This window comes from Mytilus edulis, chromosome 2, assembly GCF_963676685.1.
Source record: "Mytilus edulis chromosome 2, xbMytEdul2.2, whole genome shotgun sequence".
Lineage (NCBI taxonomy): Eukaryota > Metazoa > Mollusca > Bivalvia > Mytilida > Mytilidae > Mytilus > Mytilus edulis.
The window spans coordinates 88031079-88054049 of NC_092345.1; the positions used below are offsets into that span (position 1 = coordinate 88031079).

Below are 22971 nucleotides of genomic sequence, written 5' to 3' on the forward strand. Positions count from 1 at the left end.
AATCAATAACACAGAGAGAACCTTATCGGCACTGTTGTAACGCTAAGGGACATTGCTTGGTATCATTGTCAATCAATAACACAGGGAGAACCTTATCGGCACTGTTGTAACGCTAAGGGGCATTGCTTGGTATCATTGTCAATCAATAACACAGAGAGAACCTTATCGGCACTGTTGTAACGCTAAGGGGCATTGCTTGGTATCATTGTCAATCAATAACACAGGGAGAACCTTATCGACACTGTTGTAACGCTAAGGGGCATTGCTTGGTATCATTGTCCCTCAATAACACAGAGAGAACCTTATCGGCACTGTTGTAACGCTAAGGGGCATTGCTTGGTATCATTGTCAATCAATAACACAGAGAGAACCTTATCGGCACTGTTGTAACGCTAAGGGGCATTGCTTGGTATCATTGTCAATCAATAACACAGAAAGAACCTTATCGGCACTGTTGTAACGCTAATACACAGGGAGAACCTTATCGGCACTGTTGTAACGCTAAGGGGCATTGCTTGGTATCATTGTCAATCAATAACACAGAGAGAACCTTATCGACACTGTTGTAACGCTAAGGGGCATTGCTTGGTATCATTGTCAATCAATAACACAGAGAGAACCTTATCGGCACTGTTGTAACGCTAAGGGACATTGCTTGGTATCATTGTCAATCAATAACACAGAAAGAACCTTATCGGCACTGTTGTAACGCTAATACACAGGGAGAACCTTATCGGCACTGTTGTAACGCTAAGGGGCATTGCTTGGTATCATTGTCAATCAATAACACAGAGAGAACCTTATCGACACTGTTGTAACGCTAAGGGGCATTGCTTGGTATCATTGTCAATCAATAACACAGAGAGAACCTTATCGGCACTGTTGTAACGCTAAGGGGCATTGCTTGGTATCATTGTCAATCAATAACACAGGGAGAACCTTATCGGCACTGTTGTAACGCTAAGGGGCATTGCTTGGTATCATTGTCAATCAATAACACAGGGAGAACCTTATCGGCACTGTTGTAACGCTAAGGGGCATTGCTTGGTATCATTGTCAATCAATAACACAGGGAGAACCTTATCGGCACTGTTGTAACGCTAAGGGGCATTGCTTGGTATCATTGTCAATCAATAACACAGGGAGAACCTTATCGACACTGTTGTAACGCTAAGGGACATTGCTTGGTATCATTGTCAATCAATAACACAGAGAGAACCTTATCGGCACTGTTGTAACGCTAAGGGACATTGCTTGGTATCATTGTCAATCAATAACACAGGGAGAACCTTATCGGCACTGTTGTAACGCTAAGGGGCATTGCTTGGTATCATTGTCAATCAATAACAAAGGGAGAACCTTATCGGCACTGTTGTAACGCTAAGGGGCATTGCTTGGTATCATTGTCAATCAATAACACAGAGAGAACCTTATCGGCACTGTTGTAACGCTAAGGGGCATTGCTTGGTATCATTGTCAATCAATAACACAGGGAGAACCTTATCGGCACTGTTGTAACGCTAAGGGGCATTGCTTGGTATCATTGTCAATCAATAACACAGAGAGAACCTTATCGGCACTGTTGTAACGCTAAGGGACATTGCTTGGTATCATTGTCAATCAATAACACAGGGAGAACCTTATCGGCACTGTTGTAACGCTAAGGGGCATTGCTTGGTATCATTGTCAATCAATAACACAGGGAGAACCTTATCGGCACTGTTGTAACGCTAAGGGGCATTGCTTGGTATCATTGTCAATCAATAACACAGGGAGAACCTTATCGGCACTGTTGTAACGCTAAGGGGCATTGCTTGGTATCATTGTCAATCAATAACACAGGGAGAACCTTATCGACACTGTTGTAACGCTAAGGGGCATTGCTTGGTATCATTGTCAATCAATAACACAGGGAGAACCTTATCGACACTGTTGTAACGCTAAGGGACATTGCTTGGTATCATTGTCAATCAATAACACAGGGAGAACCTTATCGACACTGTTGTAACGCTAAGGGGCATTGCTTGGTATCATTGTCAATCAATAACACAGGGAGAACCTTATCGGCACTGTTGTAACGCTAAGGGGCATTGCTTGGTATCATTGTCAATCAATAACACAGAGAGAACCTTATCGGTACTGTTGTAACGCTAAGGGGCATTGCTTGGTATCATTGTCAATCAATAACACAGAGAGAACCTTATCGGCACTGTTGTAACGCTAAGGGGCATTGCTTGGTATCATTGTCAATCAATAACACAGGGAGAACCTTATCGACACTGTTGTAACGCTAAGGGGCATTGCCTGGTTTCATTGTCAATCAATAACACAGAGAGAACCTTATCGGCACTGTTGTAACGCTAAGGGGCATTGCTTGGTTTCATTGTCAATCAATAACACAGGGAGAACCTTATCGACACTGTTGTAACGCTAAGGGGCATTGCCTGGTTTCATTGTCAATCAATAACACAGAGAGAACCTTATCGGCACTGTTGTAACGCTAAGGGGCATTGCTTGGTATCATTGTCAATCAATAACACAGGGAGAACCTTATCGGCACTGTTGTAACGCTAAGGGGCATTGCTTGGTATCATTGTCAATCAATAACACAGGGAGAACCTTATCGGCACTGTTGTAACGCTAAGGGGCATTGCCTGGTATCATTGTCAATCAATAACACAGAGAGAACCTTATCGACACTGTTGTAACGCTAAGGGGCATTGCTTGGTATCATTGTCAATCAATAACACAGGGAGAACCTTATCGACACTGTTGTAACGCTAAGGGGCATTGCTTGGTATCATTGTCAATCAATAACACAGAGAGAACCTTATCGGCACTGTTGTAACGCTAAGGGGCATTGCTTGGTATCATTGTCAATCAATAACACAGGGAGAACCTTATCGGCACTGTTGTAACGCTAAGGGGCATTGCTTGGTATCATTGTCAATCAATAACACAGAGAGAACCTTATCGGCACTGTTGTAACGCTAAGGGGCATTGCCTGGTTTCATTGTCAATCAATAACACAGAGAGAACCTTATCGGCACTGTTGTAACGCTAAGGGGCATTGCTTGGTATCATTGTCAATCAATAACACAGAGAGAACCTTATCGGCACTGTTGTAACGCTAAGGGGCATTGCTTGGTATCATTGTCAATCAATAACACAGAGAGAACCTTATCGGCACTGTTGTAACGCTAAGGGACATTGCTTGGTATCATTGTCAATCAATAACACAGAGAGAACCTTATCGGCACTGTTGTAACGCTAAGGGGCATTGCTTGGTATCATTGTCAATCAATAACACAGAGAGAACCTTATCGGCACTGTTGTAACGCTAAGGGACATTGCTTGGTATCATTGTCAATCAATAACACAGGGAGAACCTTATCGGCACTGTTGTAACGCTAAGGGGCATTGCTTGGTATCATTGTCAATCAATAACACAGAGAGAACCTTATCGGCACTGTTGTAACGCTAAGGGGCATTGCTTGGTATCATTGTCAATCAATAACACAGGGAGAACCTTATCGACACTGTTGTAACGCTAAGGGGCATTGCTTGGTATCATTGTCCCTCAATAACACAGAGAGAACCTTATCGGCACTGTTGTAACGCTAAGGGGCATTGCTTGGTATCATTGTCAATCAATAACACAGAGAGAACCTTATCGGCACTGTTGTAACGCTAAGGGGCATTGCTTGGTATCATTGTCAATCAATAACACAGAGAGAACCTTATCGGCACTGTTGTAACGCTAAGGGACATTGCTTGGTATCATTGTCAATCAATAACACAGAGAGAACCTTATCGGCACTGTTGTAACGCTAAGGGGCATTGCTTGGTATCATTGTCAATCAATAACACAGAGAGAACCTTATCGGCACTGTTGTAACGCTAAGGGACATTGCTTGGTATCATTGTCAATCAATAACACAGGGAGAACCTTATCGGCACTGTTGTAACGCTAAGGGGCATTGCTTGGTATCATTGTCAATCAATAACACAGAGAGAACCTTATCGGCACTGTTGTAACGCTAAGGGGCATTGCTTGGTATCATTGTCAATCAATAACACAGGGAGAACCTTATCGACACTGTTGTAACGCTAAGGGGCATTGCTTGGTATCATTGTCCCTCAATAACACAGAGAGAACCTTATCGGCACTGTTGTAACGCTAAGGGGCATTGCTTGGTATCATTGTCAATCAATAACACAGAGAGAACCTTATCGGCACTGTTGTAACGCTAAGGGGCATTGCTTGGTATCATTGTCAATCAATAACACAGAGAGAACCTTATCGGCACTGTTGTAACGCTAAGGGGCATTGCTTGGTATCATTGTCAATCAATAACACAGAGAGAACCTTATCGGCACTGTTGTAACGCTAAGGGGCATTGCTTGGTATCATTGTCAATCAATAACACAGGGAGAACCTTATCGGCACTGTTGTAACGCTAAGGGACATTGCTTGGTATCATTGTCAATCAATAACACAGAGAGAACCTTATCGGCACTGTTGTAACGCTAAGGGGCATTGCTTGGTATCATTGTCAATCAATAACACAGAGAGAACCTTATCGGCACTGTTGTAACGCTAAGGGGCATTGCTTGGTATCATTGTCAATCAATAACACAGAGAGAACCTTATCGGCACTGTTGTAACGCTAAGGGGCATTGCCTGGTATCATTGTCAATCAATAACACAGGGAGAACCTTATCGGCACTGTTGTAACGCTAAGGGGCATTGCTTGGTATCATTGTCAATCAATAACACAGAGAGAACCTTATCGGCACTGTTGTAACGCTAAGGGGCATTGCTTGGTATCATTGTCAATCAATAACACAGGGAGAACCTTATCGGCACTGTTGTAACGCTAATACACAGGGAGAACCTTATCGGCACTGTTGTAACGCTAAGGGGCATTGCCTGGTATCATTGTCAATCAATAACACAGGGAGAACCTTATCGGCACTGTTGTAACGCTAAGGGGCATTGCCTGGTATCATTGTCAATCAATAACACAGAGAGAACCTTATCGGCACTGTTGTAACGCTAAGGGGCATTGCTTGGTATCATTGTCAATCAATAACACAGGGAGAACCTTATCGGCACTGTTGTAACGCTTATACACAGGGAGAACCTTATCGGCACTGTTGTAACGCTAAGGGGCATTGCTTGGTATCATTGTCAATCAATAACACAGAGAGAACCTTATCGGCACTGTTGTAACGCTAAGGGGCATTGCTTGGTATCATTGTCAATCAATAACACAGGGAGAACCTTATCGGCACTGTTGTAACGCTAAGGGGCATTGCTTGGTATCATTGTCAATCAATAACACAGAGAGAACCTTATCGGCACTGTTGTAACGCTAAGGGGCATTGCTTGGTATCATTGTCAATCAATAACACAGAGAGAACCTTATCGGCACTGTTGTAGCGCTAAGGGACATTGCTTGGTATCATTTTCAATCAATAACACAGAGAGAACCTTATCGGCACTGTTGTAACGCTAAGGGGCATTGCTTGGTATCATTGTCAATCAATAACACAGAGAGAACCTTATCGGCACTGTTGTAACGCTAAGGGGCATTGCTTGGTATCATTGTCAATCAATAACACAGGGAGAACCTTATCGGCACTGTTGTAACGCTAAGGGGCATTGCTTGGTATCATTGTCAATCAATAACACAGAGAGAACCTTATCGGCACTGTTGTAACGCTAAGGGGCATTGCTTGGTATCATTGTCAATCAATAACACAGAGAGAACCTTATCGGCACTGTTGTAACGCTAAGGGGCATTGCTTAGTATCATTGTCAATCAATAACACAGGGAGAACCTTATCGGCACTGTTGTAACGCTAAGGGGCATTGCTTGGTATCATTGTCAATCAATAACATAGAGAGAACCTTATCGGCACTGTTGTAACGCTAAGGGGCATTGCTTGGTATCATTGTCAATCAATAACACAGAGAGAACCTTATCGGCACTGTTGTAACGCTAAGGGGCATTGCTTGGTATCATTGTCAATCAATAACACAGAGAGAACCTTATCGGCACTGTTGTAACGCTAAGGGACATTGCTTGGTATCATTGTCAATCAATAACACAGAGAGAACCTTATCGGCACTGTTGTAACGCTAAGGGGCATTGCTTGGTATCATTGTCAATCAATAACACAGAGAGAACCTTATCGGCACTGTTGTAACGCTAAGGGGCATTGCTTGGTATCATTGTCAATCAATAACACAGGGAGAACCTTATCGGCACTGTTGTAACGCTAAGGGGCATTGCTTGGTATCATTGTCAATCAATAACACAGGGAGAACCTTATCGACACTGTTGTAACGCTAAGGGGCATTGCTTGGTATCATTGTCAATCAATAACACAGAGAGAACCTTATCGGCACTGTTGTAACGCTAAGGGGCATTGCTTGGTATCATTGTCAATCAATAACACAGGGAGAACCTTATCGGCACTGTTGTAACGCTAAGGGGCATTGCTTGGTATCATTGTCAATCAATAACACAGAGAGAACCTTATCGACACTGTTGTAACGCTAAGGGGCATTGCTTGGTATCATTGTCAATCAATAACACAGAGAGAACCTTATCGGCACTGTTGTAACGCTAAGGGGCATTGCTTGGTATCATTGTCAATCAATAACACAGGGAGAACCTTATCGGCACTGTTGTAACGCTAAGGGGCATTGCTTGGTATCATTGTCAATCAATAACACAGGGAGAACCTTATCGGCACTGTTGTAACGCTAAGGGGCATTGCTTGGTATCATTGTCAATCAATAACACAGAGAGAACCTTATCGGCACTGTTGTAACGCTAAGGGGCATTGCTTGGTATCATTGTCAATCAATAACACAGGGAGAACCTTATCGGCACTGTTGTAACGCTAAGGGGCATTGCTTGGTATCATTGTCAATCAATAACACAGGGAGAACCTTATCGGCACTGTTGTAACGCTAAGGGGCATTGCTTGGTATCATTGTCAATCAATAACACAGGGAGAACCTTATCGGCACTGTTGTAACGCTAAGGGGCATTGCTTGGTATCATTGTCAATCAATAACACAGAGAGAACCTTATCGGCACTGTTGTAACGCTAAGGGGCATTGCTTGGTATCATTGTCCCTCAATAACACAGAGAGAACCTTATCGGCACTGTTGTAACGCTAAGGGGCATTGCTTGGTATCATTGTCAATCAATAACACAGGGAGAACCTTATCGACACTGTTGTAACGCTAAGGGGCATTGCTTGGTATCATTGTCAATCAATAACACAGAGAGAACCTTATCGACACTGTTGTAACGCTAAGGGGCATTGCTTGGTATCATTGTCAATCAATAACACAGGGAGAACCTTATCGGCACTGTTGTAACGCTAAGGGGCATTGCTTGGTATCATTGTCAATCAATAACACAGGGAGAACCTTATCGGCACTGTTGTAACGCTAAGGGGCATTGCTTGGTATCATTGTCAATCAATAACACAGAGAGAACCTTATCGACACTGTTGTAACGCTAAGGGGCATTGCTTGGTATCATTGTCAATCAATAACACAGGGAGAACCTTATCGACACTGTTGTAACGCTAAGGGGCATTGCTTGGTATCATTGTCAATCAATAACACAGAGAGAACCTTATCGGCACTGTTGTAACGCTAATACACAGGGAGAACCTTATCGGCACTGTTGTAACGCTAAGGGGCATTGCTTGGTATCATTGTCAATCAATAACACAGGGAGAACCTTATCGGCACTGTTGTAACGCTAAGGGGCATTGCTTGGTATCATTGTGAATCAATAACACAGGGAGAACCTTATCGGCACTGTTGTAACGCTAAGGGGCATTGCTTGGTATCATTGTCAATCAATAACACAGGGAGAACCTTATCGGCACTGTTGTAACGCTAAGGGGCATTGCTTGGTATCATTGTCCCTCAATAACACAGGGAGAACCTTATCGACACTGTTGTAACGCTAAGGGGCATTGCTTGCATTTATTACCTAGTGCAATAAAATAATTAAACTTGGAATAAAAACGAATTTGAAATACCAGGTCATCTTTTGCCTTTTCTTAAATCTGTTTTTGTACGTTCAAAACTGCCGGCTCCAGTGCTCTCTTAACAATTAAAGGTATGTTAATTGTATTTCATAACAGGCCTGATTAGTGCATTGCTTTGAAATGACTGATACTGCATTGCTTTTAAATGACTTTATTTAAGACTAAATGAATATCAATACTTGCAATTATATAATTTTAAAAAGAAAGCATAGATGTCATAAATAAACTCGCCATAGATATTCCCATAAGTGAGAAAGACGATAGCAGATATGATCAATATTATACATTTGTATACACGTTTGGTGATCTTAATTTTACCGTGTAAATTGAGGGATTTTTTTTTTAAAGTATTGATAATGATGTATATATTTGCACTAATCATATTGGATCTAATGTCTTATCTAAGCTGAAATACTGTGACTATAATTTTGAAATGGCGACTGTAGAATTTGTGTATGATCATTTTAATAGATCGTTATAAAAACTTGCTTATTAAGTAGTTATTTTTTCTCAACGTTTTTAAAGACAGACATGGCAGATATCACCAAGCATCAAACAATGAATGTATGTATGTGCCTGTCCCAAGTCAGATCAAGACAGGAGCCTGTAATTCAGTGGTTTGTTGTTTGTTTATGTGTTACATGGGTTTTTTTTTCGTTAATGTTTTGTAGATAAATTGGACCGTTAGTTTTCTTGTTTGAATAGTTTTACATTGTCATTTCGGGGTCTTTTATAGCTGACTATGCGGTATGGGCTTTACTCATTGTTGAAGGCCGTACAGTGACCTTTAGTTTTTAATTTCTGTGTCATTTGGTCTCTTGTGGAGAGTTGTCTCATTGGCAATCATACTACATTTGTACATCTTCTTTTTTTTATAAATGAGTGGGGGTCAACATGTTTGAATTCGCTAGACCCCCCGACTCATCTGATTGAAGCATCGTGCAATAGAAAGACAAAACACACCGATATAAAAAAAATCAAATATACCACGCTTAAAAATGTGAACGCAATACGTGCGCTTCGTCGAAAAAAGACTTACCAGTGACACTCCATTCAAAAAGCTATGATAAAAGTAAAGCGAAAGATACCAAAGAGACATGCAATCCTATACCTATTACAGGAGACTGAAAATCTCTTTCTTACTTTTCAAAGTTTTGTAAACAATTAATTCATAAATATGACTATACCAATAATTAGCCTCTACCACAAGTGGCATCGAGCCAGTGGGTGTAACACAAACTTCATTAAAAACATACTACGCTGGAATAGGAAAGTTAAAAGACGTACGAAGTTAAAATCAAGTACAAAGAATATTGAGGAATAGAACTAGCAGTTACTGAATAAACTCATCATAGATACCAGGATAAAATTTTATATTCACGCCAGACGCGCGTTTTGTCTACAAAAGACTCATCAGTGACGCTCGAATCCAAAAAAGTTAAAAAGGCCAAATAAAGAAAAAAGTTGAAGAGCATTGAGGGTCAAATGATTCCTGAGGTAGAAAAGCATTACTCATTCAAAAATTCAAACAGTTAATTTATAAATATGATCATATCAATGATAATTCATGTCAGTACATAAGTGACTACTGGGCTGGTGATACCCTCGGGGAATAAAAACTCCATCAGCAGTGGCATCGACCCAGTGATAAAAGCTAGTTCAATGTAAATTTGAACTTCTAAATAAATTATGGTTTCCCTGTGTTAAATTCCAATAATTCTTTTAGGGTTTGCATATTTGGGAATACGTTTATATAAAATTGAATAATAAATACAAAACATTCATTTGAATGATAGTAAGATATTTTTTACAGTTCATTTTATATCTCATAGCAAATTTCACAGAAAGCATAATCCTTTTTTTTTGATGATTTTTTTTTGCGTTTACCAAAAAACATATTCCAGCGCCTTACCAATTCAGTGATACACATATACAATTGACGTGTGATAGAGTTTAAGAGCGTGGAAATCAAATTCCTTATCTCCAATATTTTTTAAAGAATGATACGGATTGAACACCTTTTAAGGTAGCACAATACAAAGATTTTTCTACTTCCAATCACTAACCTTTGAAATGCTGTAACTTTCTTATGAATGCATAGAAAATAATAAAAGAGGTATATATAGATAGATAAAAGATTAGTCTTTTAAATGGTTGCAATATTTCTATTATGCAATCATTATGTAATCAATTATTATGTAATTAGTGGCAAAATCTTGGTAAGTTCACTTGAATGAATTTAGCTCTATCATCTCTTTAACTATACAGAAAATTTTAACGAAATCTTAATCAACACATCACGGGCTTCAAAAGGGTGTCTCAGATTGTCTCTATGGTATTCCATTCTCTCATAAATCTCTAATTAGTGTAAACATCCTAACCACATAAAAGAAGATAATGTTTAATTAGGTGTAAAATTTGTTCTATACATTCTATCTGAAATCTGAGACACCCTTTTGTAGATAATGACCATAGGAACAACATATAATAAAATCAACCCTCTAGGGATACCTATGCAGAAGCTAATTTCATTTGAAAGTGGAAATTTGGTGAAAAATATTTTAGACACAGTTAACATTATAATTGTTTACATAATTGTTGCATAATACTAACATTGCATTTATTTGAAAGAGTAATCTGTTAGCTATCCAAAACTACCTCTTTTATAAATTTTCAAGCATTATTAAGAAAGTTAAAGCATTTTAAAACTTGGGAGTTGGAGTTATAAAATCTTTGTATTGTGCTACCTTAATTGGTTTATAAACTGGACCAAGTCATTCACAATCATATCATAAAAGTCGGAGTGTTTGTGAGTGAATTGGTTGAATTTATGCACAAAAAGAGACTTCCATTCCTGAAAGAACACATCCAACCTACTAAGTATAAAAACGGCTGAGAAATGAAATGCAAAAAATACCGTTGTATGTCAATACATATTAAGGGATGTTATGATTGATTAAAAATTAATTCACAGTAAGTACCGATGGGAAAATATTCAAAGTCCTTCTAACAGTGTTAGATTGATAACCTTTCAAAATAGATTTATTCAAATGATCGATAAGTTTACATGGATCTTACGGGAACTATAAACAAAAAATCAAAGTATACATTTAAGATGTGGTGACCTTTTTGAATTAACTTTCGAAAGGCCCAGCCGAAACTTCCAACCAAATCTTTTATGTATGAGTGCCTACGGAAACGCTAACATGTAACATAAATCGATAAACTTTACGGTGAAAAGACAGATTAGGCGTTGAAACTTGTCGATAAACTTTATTGTCGAAACATTATTTTTGACTATGTGGATCACACGGCTTGCGTAGTAGAATCATTTACAAGTACTTGAAATTGCATAAAATTTGCAATATCCATGTTTGTTCCTGAATAATAATAAGATGTCTTCAGCTTAAAATCATAAGTTCTTGATACAGTTTTGCCGATAGTAAATTGTTCCAAGAGAAAATAGAGTTTACACAATGTGATTAGTTCCATCACATAAAGGAAAAGAGAAAATGTTTGAAAACTATATTTCCAATAAATTGCATTTATCGAATATTAAAGAAAGGTTGATCATAGAAAGAATACGCAGCTAAATAGTCAGGTTCGGCTTTGAAACTTCCCTATCGACAAAGTAGTTACGGCACAAAAAGGAGTACTAGGAAATAACTATTGATATCATGCTAAATTTACCGTTATTAGCCTTCTCTGTGTCTTCTGTGTTTTCAATATCAGAGGGTTTATTATTTTTAGCTTTTGTGCGACAGCAAAACCTTTAAATATAATGGTGGCATTTAAATATAATCTAAAATGTATAGTATTAAAGTGACATGAATGTGTTTCGCCGAATTTGGTGAGTTTTTTTCAATAAAACAAGAATAGATTTAATCAAATTGAAGTAGAAAGAATATATCCTTTAATTTAAAACAAGATTACACGGTAGCATCACAAGAATGATTGTTCACATGACGACAGATCCCGCACTCGCACTATTATTGGTCCATTTTCGATAAACCATGAAATAAACGTCAAAGTCGTAATTTGAAATAACATTTTAAAGTCCGCATCACAATGGACGTGAGAACAAGTTTCTAATTGACGTGAACACAATTTCATGGTAAACTACCTTAACAAAAAAACTCTTCCACCGAAAAGCTAGATATAAAAGCAGGTATCATTGTCATTTTGTTTAGTTTTATTTTGTTATATATTCTGACTTCGGACTCGGACTTCTTTTAAATTAACTGTGCGTATTTCTGTGTGTTCGTTTTTTCTACATTGGCTAAAGGTATAAGGGAGCCTCTGGTCTTTGTTAGTCTTGTATGATTTTTAATTTCATTTTCCTCTATATATTTTAAAGTTTAGTATGACCTCCAGTATCACTAAACTATTACACTTTTTTATAAAGGGGCCAGTTGAAGCACGCCACCGGGTGCGGGATTTTCTCACTGTATTGAAGACTCATTGGTGGCCTTCGGCTGTTTTCTGGTCTTGGTCGAGTTGTTGTCTCTTTGACACATTCCTCATTTCCATTCTCTATTCATTTAATCTGCAATTTTCTACAAAAGGAGATTCCTGTACCAATGCAAGGAATTTGACAGTTGTTTTCAATTCGTTTAATATGCATTGAGTTTTTGATTTTGCCATTTGATATAGGAATCTTAGCTTTGAATTTTGGTATTTTACTTTTTACAGGAGCCTTTATAACCTTAATAGAGAAGGGAGAATTTATAGTATGTCATACTTACATAAAGAAACTGCGAATAGCCTTGTAACGGGACTGTGTGTCTCTATCCTGATTGTTTTTTACTTTATCATCATTGGTAGCTTTCTCCCGGGTTCCCCAGTTAACATTGTTTAGATTTGCAACCGAATATAAGAACATCAACATAGACATCGATGGGATTGCAATAAAGAATAAAAGTCCGTGAATCAAACAGGACGCTTCCTATAGAACAAAATTGTTCAACTTCAATAAAACATTTAAGCAACAAAACTTTTTTACATCGTTAACTCCGTTAGCAGATTAAAATTTTGTTTATCAGTTTTTTCAAATATTTTTTTGTATTTCCTGTATATTTGCAATTACTTTTTTTCACATTGGCATCAATATTTCTGTGTTTTCTAATTTGCCATTTTAAATTGCTTAAAAAAACATGCATTTTAAATTGCTTAAAAAAACCATGCAAAACTTCAGACCAAACACTATGTTTACTGATTTCAAGCGTCAACCTAGTGACATTCTGTTTATACTGTTTATACTGTTTATACAAAAGCGTAGGGAAACTATTGGTTAACAATTGTTTTTTATTCAAATTTGAATACTACTTTTTTTTTTATTTATTTCAAATTCAAACAAGATTGTTCCTTCTTATTTGTCCACTTTTTATTAGAGAATGTTCCTGATTACATTTACTTTGAGTAGTCATTGTATCTGGTATCTGCACCTTGGTATGGTTGTTATCTCTTTGATATATTCCCCATTTCCATTCTCAATTTTATTCATGATATGAAATACATCAACTACTTTGTGGTCCCCTTTTTCTTAAAGTTAGAAAAGGAGCATTTTTTTAATAACTTTTCATCAATTGGGTATCCCATGTTCAAATGACCTACATATGTGCGTATTCAGTTCACATCGGTCGCATGGCGTTGATATAATTTTGATTACGTCATTTCTAGTTTGTTTTTTTTGTTGTTTTTTTTTGTTTTTACATGTAAATCATACTTTATTGAATAGTTTTTGACATTTGTTAGTGGATATATCAAATACCGGTACCTCATCCCGGCCTCGTTAACCGTTAGTAGATAATAATGAATTTGGTTAGTACTTGCTAGTTTATTTAACTGTAATATATACATTTATAAATTATAGTATATCCAACTAATACATAATCCATATAGAATGATCCATAAATCTGAACAGATTAGAAAAAAAGAATAAATAAATAAAAATCACAGAAATTTGAAATTTTGGAAAAAGCAAAAATAAAAAAAAATAATAAATATATTTTACTTACAGCATTCATAATACAGCTTGCAGGATTTATTTATTCAAATATTTGCGTAGAGGAACATAAAAGTAGTTATAAACATAGACAAAACATCCAGCATACATATAAACCAAAATGTAACAGTACCAAATCATAACATAGGTGGTGATGTGGATAAGGTAAAGAAATTTAAATGAAAGTAATTCAGGTATACAATGTACCGATTTTTGTATAATAAAAATTATTCTTTTAAAATTGGAAGCCAGGGGTCCCAGCAGATATTGGCCATATGAAAAGGTTTTGTTTAAAAAAAAAACATATTCATTTCTAGCGCAAGACATTCTTTGAGTTAGTATTTAATTTTAAGTCCTGTAAAATTTACCTTATTTTCATAGAGTTTTGTTCTGTAATTATAGAATTTTGTGAGGAGTATTAATAAGTTTTTTTATCATATTATTTCCTTTGTTACCTAAATTTCGAAATAAAATAATATCTATATCAAATGGAATAAATATTTGTGTTTGGTTATAAATCCAATCACCAAGTTCAATCCATAAATCTGAAATTTTATGGCATGTCCTAAATATGTGCTCAATATCTTCAATACCTTCACTACAGCTGATTGTTTTATCTTAATTTTAATTACATTTCATTTGTGCCTATGATTCTGTGTACTATTCTGTATTGGAACCAAAGAAGTTTAGAGCTTTTTGTGGTGTAAAAAGACATATTATGCACTTTTTTCCAAGCGAAGTGTTTGTTTAATCTTATAGAGACTATTTATCTTCACAACTTTTTTTGTACTACTTTTTTCTAAGTTAACATTATACATATCTTTTGACCCTGTATTTGACAAAAAAAAATGTTCTTATATTATTTGGTAGAATTGGTCCATGAACTTTATAAAGATTTTCTATAAAGATATTATGTTTAAGAGAATTTTGATATGAATTTATTGCTGATATAGCTCCATTATAAACTAGAAAGTTAGATTTAATTTCATAAATATTTTTTCATTGCTCAAAGGACATTAATTTACATTATCAACCAGATCATTAATCAACCAAATACCGTTATCAGCCCAGTCTTTATAGAAAACAGATCTGTTACATATTTTAATTTTTCCATTCTTCCAAAGTGAGTCTGATAAAAATTCTTCTTCATTTTTAGGTATAAGTTTATTTTGCATTTCTGTCCATGCTTTAAAAACCTCTTTCCAAAAGGGTTTTTTACATTTGTTTCTCTTCTAACATAACCAAAAAAAAGACTCTAAATTTGAACGACATTTTACGAGTTACATTAACTGTTCGGTATAGATGTTTCTGAATACAACACTGAACTCTTCGGTTGAAAGGTAGGTAACCATGATAAAATCAAATTTTATGTACAATTTAATCAGGAATATTGCAATTTACCTTTGGGTGACATGCTGCAGCTATAACAAATACACTTGCCACAAAACAAAGTATAATTGTGGTTGTTGAACAGAACCTTTCCTCAACAGCTATTTTTAACAAACCCATTAAGACAATCAGCATGATTACTGTGTAAATAGCTGACAAAATAGATCCAAATTGTAGCTAATAAAGGAGAAAAGAAACAAAAGCTGATAATTAGGCATGCATTATGTCATAACCATATGAGACTTATCTTTGGAATTTTTAGTTGTACCGAGCAACACGATGGCTGCTACTTGTCGAGAAAGAACTGTTAGTCTGGTTGCTGGTTATGTTCGTTTTGGTCATCTAAGGTTTCTTGGTACACTTAGTATTTCGTTGACATACACGAATAGTAGACATTCTCTTTGTGTTAAATAGAGAATTCCACGACTCATTAATCTCTTTTCTTTTTTCTTTTTCTTTTTTTTATCTCGCTTCAGAATGTTATAAGATTTGAAAAAAGATACGATTTGCAGATGAAAAATGTGATTCTTGTATCTTATTGAATAAACCACATGGAGGAATTTAAAGAAATGTACATTGTTTTTTTTTATCTTTCAGAGTCATCAATGACCTAACAAAAACCCAATGCAAATGTCCCAATATCGTTTCATGATACTGGATAAGTCAATCAAATAAACGCCTTTTTTCGTATCAGTGTGATATGAGAAATATCTGTAAATGCAAGAATTAAAATAGAACGTTTATTCTACATTAAAGTACTAATAACGTAAGTAAAATAAAATTAAACAAATACAACTATTTAAAAAAAATCGTAAATTGAAACGACCTGAACTTTAATGCTTCATACATCTAAAAACTAATTTAATGGTGATTTTGTACCCTTTTTGACTTGCTATATATTATATTTTGTAGATTACATGATCCATCGCCATGTAAAATTAATCGTTGACTATTTATTCAGTCATTTTTAATATATATGTATACTAAAATATATACCTGTTGACTTTCTTTGCCAAATATGCATATTAGCAAAAACAAACTGACTGGTATTAAATTCAACAGAAGTGCTAAAATCGGCGTTATACTGGTAAACCCAATAAGAAGGGCTCCAACAATCAAAAGAAAAATTGTTCCTGGCGTAAGAATCGATGATACGAACAAACATACTTGATACACAATGTAAAGTCGGGAGATATTAGGGTTTTTCTTTCTCAATTCATTGCTATCTGTCAAAATGTCTAACACATTTGCCATTGTTGAAGGTGTCCAACGCCGTCGTTGTTTCCAAAAATCATCAAAATTCTCGGGCGCATAAGTAAAAGCATCTGCTTCTGCACTATAGTCCACTCTATAGCCTTGTTTCAACAAAAGTGTACATAACCACCGATCTTCACCTTTATCAAAATAAGAATACTGATGGTTTCAAAAGTACTAATATTGTAAGAAACGAAAGAAAAAAGGAGTTGCAAGCGATGTCATAAAAAGAACATGTTATCTATACATTGGCGAAACATTCAAAGTGTGTTCAGTATAAAAATTATAATTATTGTAAAGAAACAAAAAGTTACTTTACTGTAGATCTGAAAATCAGTTAAACGGTACAGTTTATCCTTATTAAGTCCCAGACCTAAAATCAAATCCTGCAATCATACCAAAGCTAAGTAAAATGCTAGGAAAATTTTATACAGACGGACAAGGCGAATGCACTATTTCATCCACTAATACCACTCACCTCTGCGAGTGGGGGTATGATTAAAATATCGTCAATAGGAAAAACAAATATAAAAACTTGTTAGATTTAGTTCAACAAAAATTAAAAAGAAAGATAGATTGCATATCTTTTTCAGTATCTTATGGTAAATCAAATTATACCATCAGAAAATGTGAAAACAAGGGAAAAACTTATTAATTAAAAGGTATACATGTATCAAAATTTAGAAAGCTGTAGTGTTTATACAACGATATTATAATTTCGAAAAAAAACTGAGGATTAACTTTATAGTTTATATCTTATTACCTTGATCATATTGTACATGATGTCTTGCCTGGGTTGCTTCGGTCGTATACGTTTTCATGACATTTCTGTCCATTAGAGCAGATGCTCTAAACATACTGAAACATCCAGGACTACAAAGTACACAACCAGTGACGTGTTCTGTTGCTTTTTGTAACCAATGACTTATGGCATATTCAAATTTTTGGTACCATACCATAACACCTTAAAAATTGATTGTTTTTCTAAAGAAATTCGATAACACATCAGAGTATGTAAAAGTTGGCACTCTGTCTCTCACATTTTTGGATTATAAAATAAGCATACACTGTTCAGTTTTAATTATAACGTATTAAACGATTATCTTAGGAAAACACCAGTTTTTTTTTCTGTTGTATAATAATAATTTTTTTTAAATATAAAATACTATCGAGGGAAAATGTTTGTCAAAGTTGTGGGGTGAACCTTACGGTACACATATGGTGACTTGTGGACACATCTGAAGAATTTCAAAATACTTATAGAACAACTAATCGAAGAATGCAAATAGAGAAAAATATTCAACGAGTGACCGAACAACACATTAATTCACGAATGCGCGTAGCAGTGTTGTTCGGTCACGAGTTGAATATTTTTCTCTATTTGAATTCTTCGATTAGTTATTCTTAATTAGTTTTATTCTTTTTATTACATTGGCAAATGGCTTTTTATGCCTCTTAAGGGCATACGATACAGTTTTGTTCCCATATTGAAATTTTGCTGACAATTTGCATATAGGCTATTTTTGCCCGATTAAATCAAATGTGTAATAAAGAAATACACCTTCATGTGCTACATTTTGTGTAAAACATGGTCAAAATTTTATATATCTGCTCAAAATTCTGATTTGTGGACGTATTTTTCTAACGCCTCTTTCACAATATCTCAAACGATTTTTTTAAACGATCCGAGTGAATTTTCCCTAGAAACATAGATTCGCAACTCTGAAACCTGTTCTTTAACAGATAACTTGATGATTTAAATTTTTCAATTGACAAATACTTTATATTTAAGAATTGAATGCTCTTTTTTGTAAATTTATTGGGGTGTAAAAGCGTTGACCGAAGTACTAAAAATGTGCGCACGGTCAACGCTTTTACAACCCTATAAAGTTACAAAAAAAGCATTCAATACTTATAATTACATTTTTACCTATAGGATCATGAAAACACGCCTTTTATCAAGTTTTTATTTCATTTACCTGTGCACTTTATTGTGGGACCTCGTGTCATCATGAATGAAAAGTTTTATTGTGTGATACAACTGCTTAAGGAATAACACGTGATGTACAGTTAGCCAATCAGAATAAAGTATTATAGTGAAACATACATGTAATGTAATTATATAGGTATGAAAATAGCAATATCTCCTTATCAAAATTTATATAATCACGGTTGGTATATTGTCCGGTTAGGATCGTGGTTTTTCGAGTGATTTGATCTGGCTTTTTCGAGTGTGATCACTTTTTTCTCGAGTGAATATGAACAAAAATGTAAACAAACAGACTTCATCTCTAACAAAACGTTATATAGACGCTTGTGTTTAGTATACAAAGTTATATTATGTATGATAGTACTTGATATAGAAATATATTACAAAACCGACATTATTTTTCATTAAAAAAGTTAAAATAAGCCTTTAAATGCATTAATTCCAAAATACAGAATAAAGCCATTTCTATAAACATTACACTCATAATGTTGAAGGATATGCATATGTAACAAAAAATTTGTTCCGGCGTGACATTTGTTCCACCGGAACAAATTTCATAGGAAATATGTTCCATCGGAACTTATGTCACAGAAAATATGTTCCAGCACTATAAAATTTGTTCCGGAACTAATTTTTTAACCAAGTGTGAATAAAGTTCCAGAACAAAAATCACAGCACCATGAGTTTTGTTCCAATATTAAAATTTAAAAAATAGTGAAATAAGTTCTTGTGATACTAGTTTTAAACGAAGGTATTTTATAGAAATCAATGAAAATTTTCTGCTTTACCTATTTCACAGAAAATAAGTTCTGTGCTTGCATGGGGTACATTTGCAATTGAAGGCATGACTGTAGGATGAAGATAAGAAATAAAAGCGATGATAATGTATCTATGTTTTATCGTTTATATGATATTCGACCTCCTTGTTTCCTGATGATCTGTCATGGGTGTTCTAATCATACATGTACTTAGCTATGGTCATTGCACAGTTTTAAAAGAGTGTGTCTTTTGTTTCTTTATGTCTTTTAATATAATTGACCAGTCACTTTGTCCTTTTCAAAAAAGTACAAATGTTCATCTTTAACTATAATACTTTTTTTTCGGAATGACTTTTATTATTATTTCTTATTCTACTCTTTCCTGGCTCATAAGTGCCATTTTTAGTATTATTAATTGAGCATGTTATTAAACTTTTGCTTTGCTCCACATGATCCAATTGGATGTTTACACTTTTTATTTATTACATTATCAATATAATACATGTTTTTTTATAATCACTTTAAACTCACTGATGACAAGTGCTCAGTATATAAGAAAACTTGTTTAACCAGTGGAACATATTTCACAGACAAGGAACTTATTTCACCAGGTGAGGAACAAATTTCACAAATCCAGAACTTATTTCACCAGGTAAGGAACAAATCTCACAAACATGAAACTTATTTCACTAGGTAAGGAACAAATTTCACCAACCCAGAACTTATTTCACTAAGTAAAGTGTAGAACTTATTTCATAGAGATGGAACAAATTATATTAAAATTGTCTGTGAAAAAAGTTCTCCCAGAACATATTTCCTGTGAAATTAGTTCCACTGGAACTTTTTTCACAGGAACAAATTTTGGCTCACACATACATGGAAGTTCTTGTTTTTGCATTGAAAACGACAATTTGAGACTAAATTCATTTATTTATGTTCGGTTTTTTTCGAGAGCAGTTCGGGCTTTTTCGAGTGTGTCCATTTTTTTCTCGAGAGGTTAAAATGCTACTTGTCATTGTATTTACGATTAAAAATAATAAACAAATTTTCAAACCAAGTACTTTTCCAGGCATGAACCAATGCATTCGTCAATTTGATAATGGTGTTCTAACACTTACATGTTATATAAACATTCGTTCATTCAGGGACTTTCTATACTAATCGATGGGTCACTGTTAAAACTGTCTAAATGTGACAAAAGGGTGGCAGGTAGATGAAACTTTGAAACTTACATAAATGAAGAGATTAATGAAAAATAAACAAACTGATACCCGATTTATTTAATTTCAAGGCCGTTAGTCGACACCAAAAGCGACGAAGCAGCGCATCTATTTTGGACGGGCAAACATGCATTTTTTTTATATAGGACGAGCTTTGACGTCCCACGGCCCCAGCTTGTCTGCCAAATTAGCCGTTGGGCGTCAGAGTAATCTCGGACTACAATACAATGTACGCATAAATAATTTGGATTGAGACGTACATACAGATATTTGTATTCCTAATGAGCTATTCATTTCATTGTTTATTATGTATAAAATCTAATTCAAATGTTTTTGTCAATTGGAATAAAAACCGAGCGGATTAATTGTGTCTGTGTTTGGCTTTTTTTATTTTTCATTCGTTTTTGTTTTGTTTAGGCGGGGGGTCAGGCCTCCATTAGTAGAATGTGTTTTATTACATAGAATTTTCTGATTCTTCTTTGCTGTCCAGTACTGAGGTTTCGTATTCCGTTTTTTAATAAACAGCTGGGCCATTGTCACATGATACACCTATCACGTTTTCAAAGTTCATTTCTCTTATGCATGGTTGTGTCTTATTATCTATTTCTTGCATGGATAGAAATTCATCGTATCATCACTACACAGAGTGTGATATGAAAATACGAAAATCTGCGTTAATCTGATCTGCTTGTGTCAGACCATCAATTACTCCCTCCAATGCAGAACGTAAAAGTAGCCCTACTCTGACACAAAATAGTGCGGTCGATGTCCTTGTTTACTTAAACTAACCAACAAATTTTCAAAAACTCAAACTTTTGGTGAAAGAAAAATATATTTAGACCATTTTCAGCCAAAATTTACTTGTCTATGAGTTAGAACTAAAATTTTTGGATTATTGCGCTCCACGGTATACTAATTAAAGATTTCGAGAAAACCAGGGGTTGTCTTTGGAGAACCTCTATTCGAAGGTCAGGTTTTTTTTCTTTTCTTTGCAGGCTTTAATGGTATTGGCATGTAGAAAGATGATACATATCAGGATATACCCGGTTGCTATGAAGTTAAACTTAGGGTAAGATATTTAGAAAGCTGTGAAAATTGCAAAATTTGGTAGAACAGATAGGATAGGGAATTTTAATTGGTGGTCTGACACCTTATACATCATCAGAAGACGATATTACGGCATTTTCACTGGCTATTCGTTAGCTCATTAGACCTTCAAAGGTTACGACGATGCACATTTCGTGTGCAAAATGCAACGATTCTCTGAATTTTTAGTTTAACGCAATGAGAGTGTTGGCCGTATTAAGACAACTAGGTTTAATAACTTGTGAGAATGGGATACGACTTGAAATCAACTCTCGTTATTTAATTCAAATAGTAATAATAAACTCGCCAAAGGCTCGTTTATTATCATATTGAGATTCAATAACTCGAGTTGATAAAAAGCGATTTATATTATCACTCGTTACGACACCTATAATTTCTCGGCAAGTACTGACCAGGTGACAGTACAGTTGACGTAGACCAAAGCTAAGGAACAAGAGGCATCCTCCAGTAAACCCAAGCCGGCCCTGAAAAAGAGTAAACCACCATCCAACAGGAGAAGGGACGCCAAACGTTACGACCAGTGGATGACAAACAAAACAGCCTTATACCTGCTACCCAAATCCAACAAACAACCATCACGCAAACCGAGGCAAGAGACATCGTAGTTTGACATGTACTTACACCAACTAAGTACAAAGGGGAACCAGTTGGGGTTATAATCAATAGGGATATTGTCACCAGTCCCTACAACCCCAAAAAGGCCTGCCATCGACTGGTATTATACACCTCCACAAATGACAGAGGCAAGCGCAGTAGGATCGACTTCGATGAAGGGTTTGACATCGACCACCCAGATCTACTGCGCACACCACCACACACATCGCCCGTCATCAACGCAGATTCCAAAGAGGCAATACAAACAGCCATGCTAGCAGCACGACCTGATACTCCGTACCAGCAACACCAACGCAGTCGGAGTAAAATGAAGGCCAAAAGACAAACAGACACCGGTCTGTAAAATAGGTTATTCCAGTCCGCAATATCCAGACAGGATAGCCGGACGTGAAACATCTACATATCATCATCAGTCAGGGTCGGTATTACGATCAGATCACACATATAAGTGATAAGATAAATACCTGCTTATTGTTCCAAACATTGGATTCACTGCTCAAGTCTTTCCAATAACTGAAACTTATCAGAAGTATTACCTTAAG

General features: G+C 35.8%; 1 protein-coding gene across 1 annotated transcript in view; it reads right to left on the minus strand.

Moving 5' to 3' along the window:
• LOC139513298 (chitin synthase chs-2-like) overlaps positions 1–22971 on the minus strand; it is a 51420-nt gene that overhangs the window by 8905 nt on the left and 19544 nt on the right. The window contains exons 6-10 of the mRNA XM_071301663.1: positions 17503–17703; positions 16482–16879; positions 15498–15662; positions 12838–13037; positions 11783–11862 (exon numbers count right to left, since the gene is read on the minus strand). Coding sequence (XP_071157764.1) covers positions 11783–11862; positions 12838–13037; positions 15498–15662; positions 16482–16879; positions 17503–17703 — 1044 coding nt within the window. The remainder of the gene's footprint in view (positions 1–11782; positions 11863–12837; positions 13038–15497; positions 15663–16481; positions 16880–17502; positions 17704–22971) is intronic.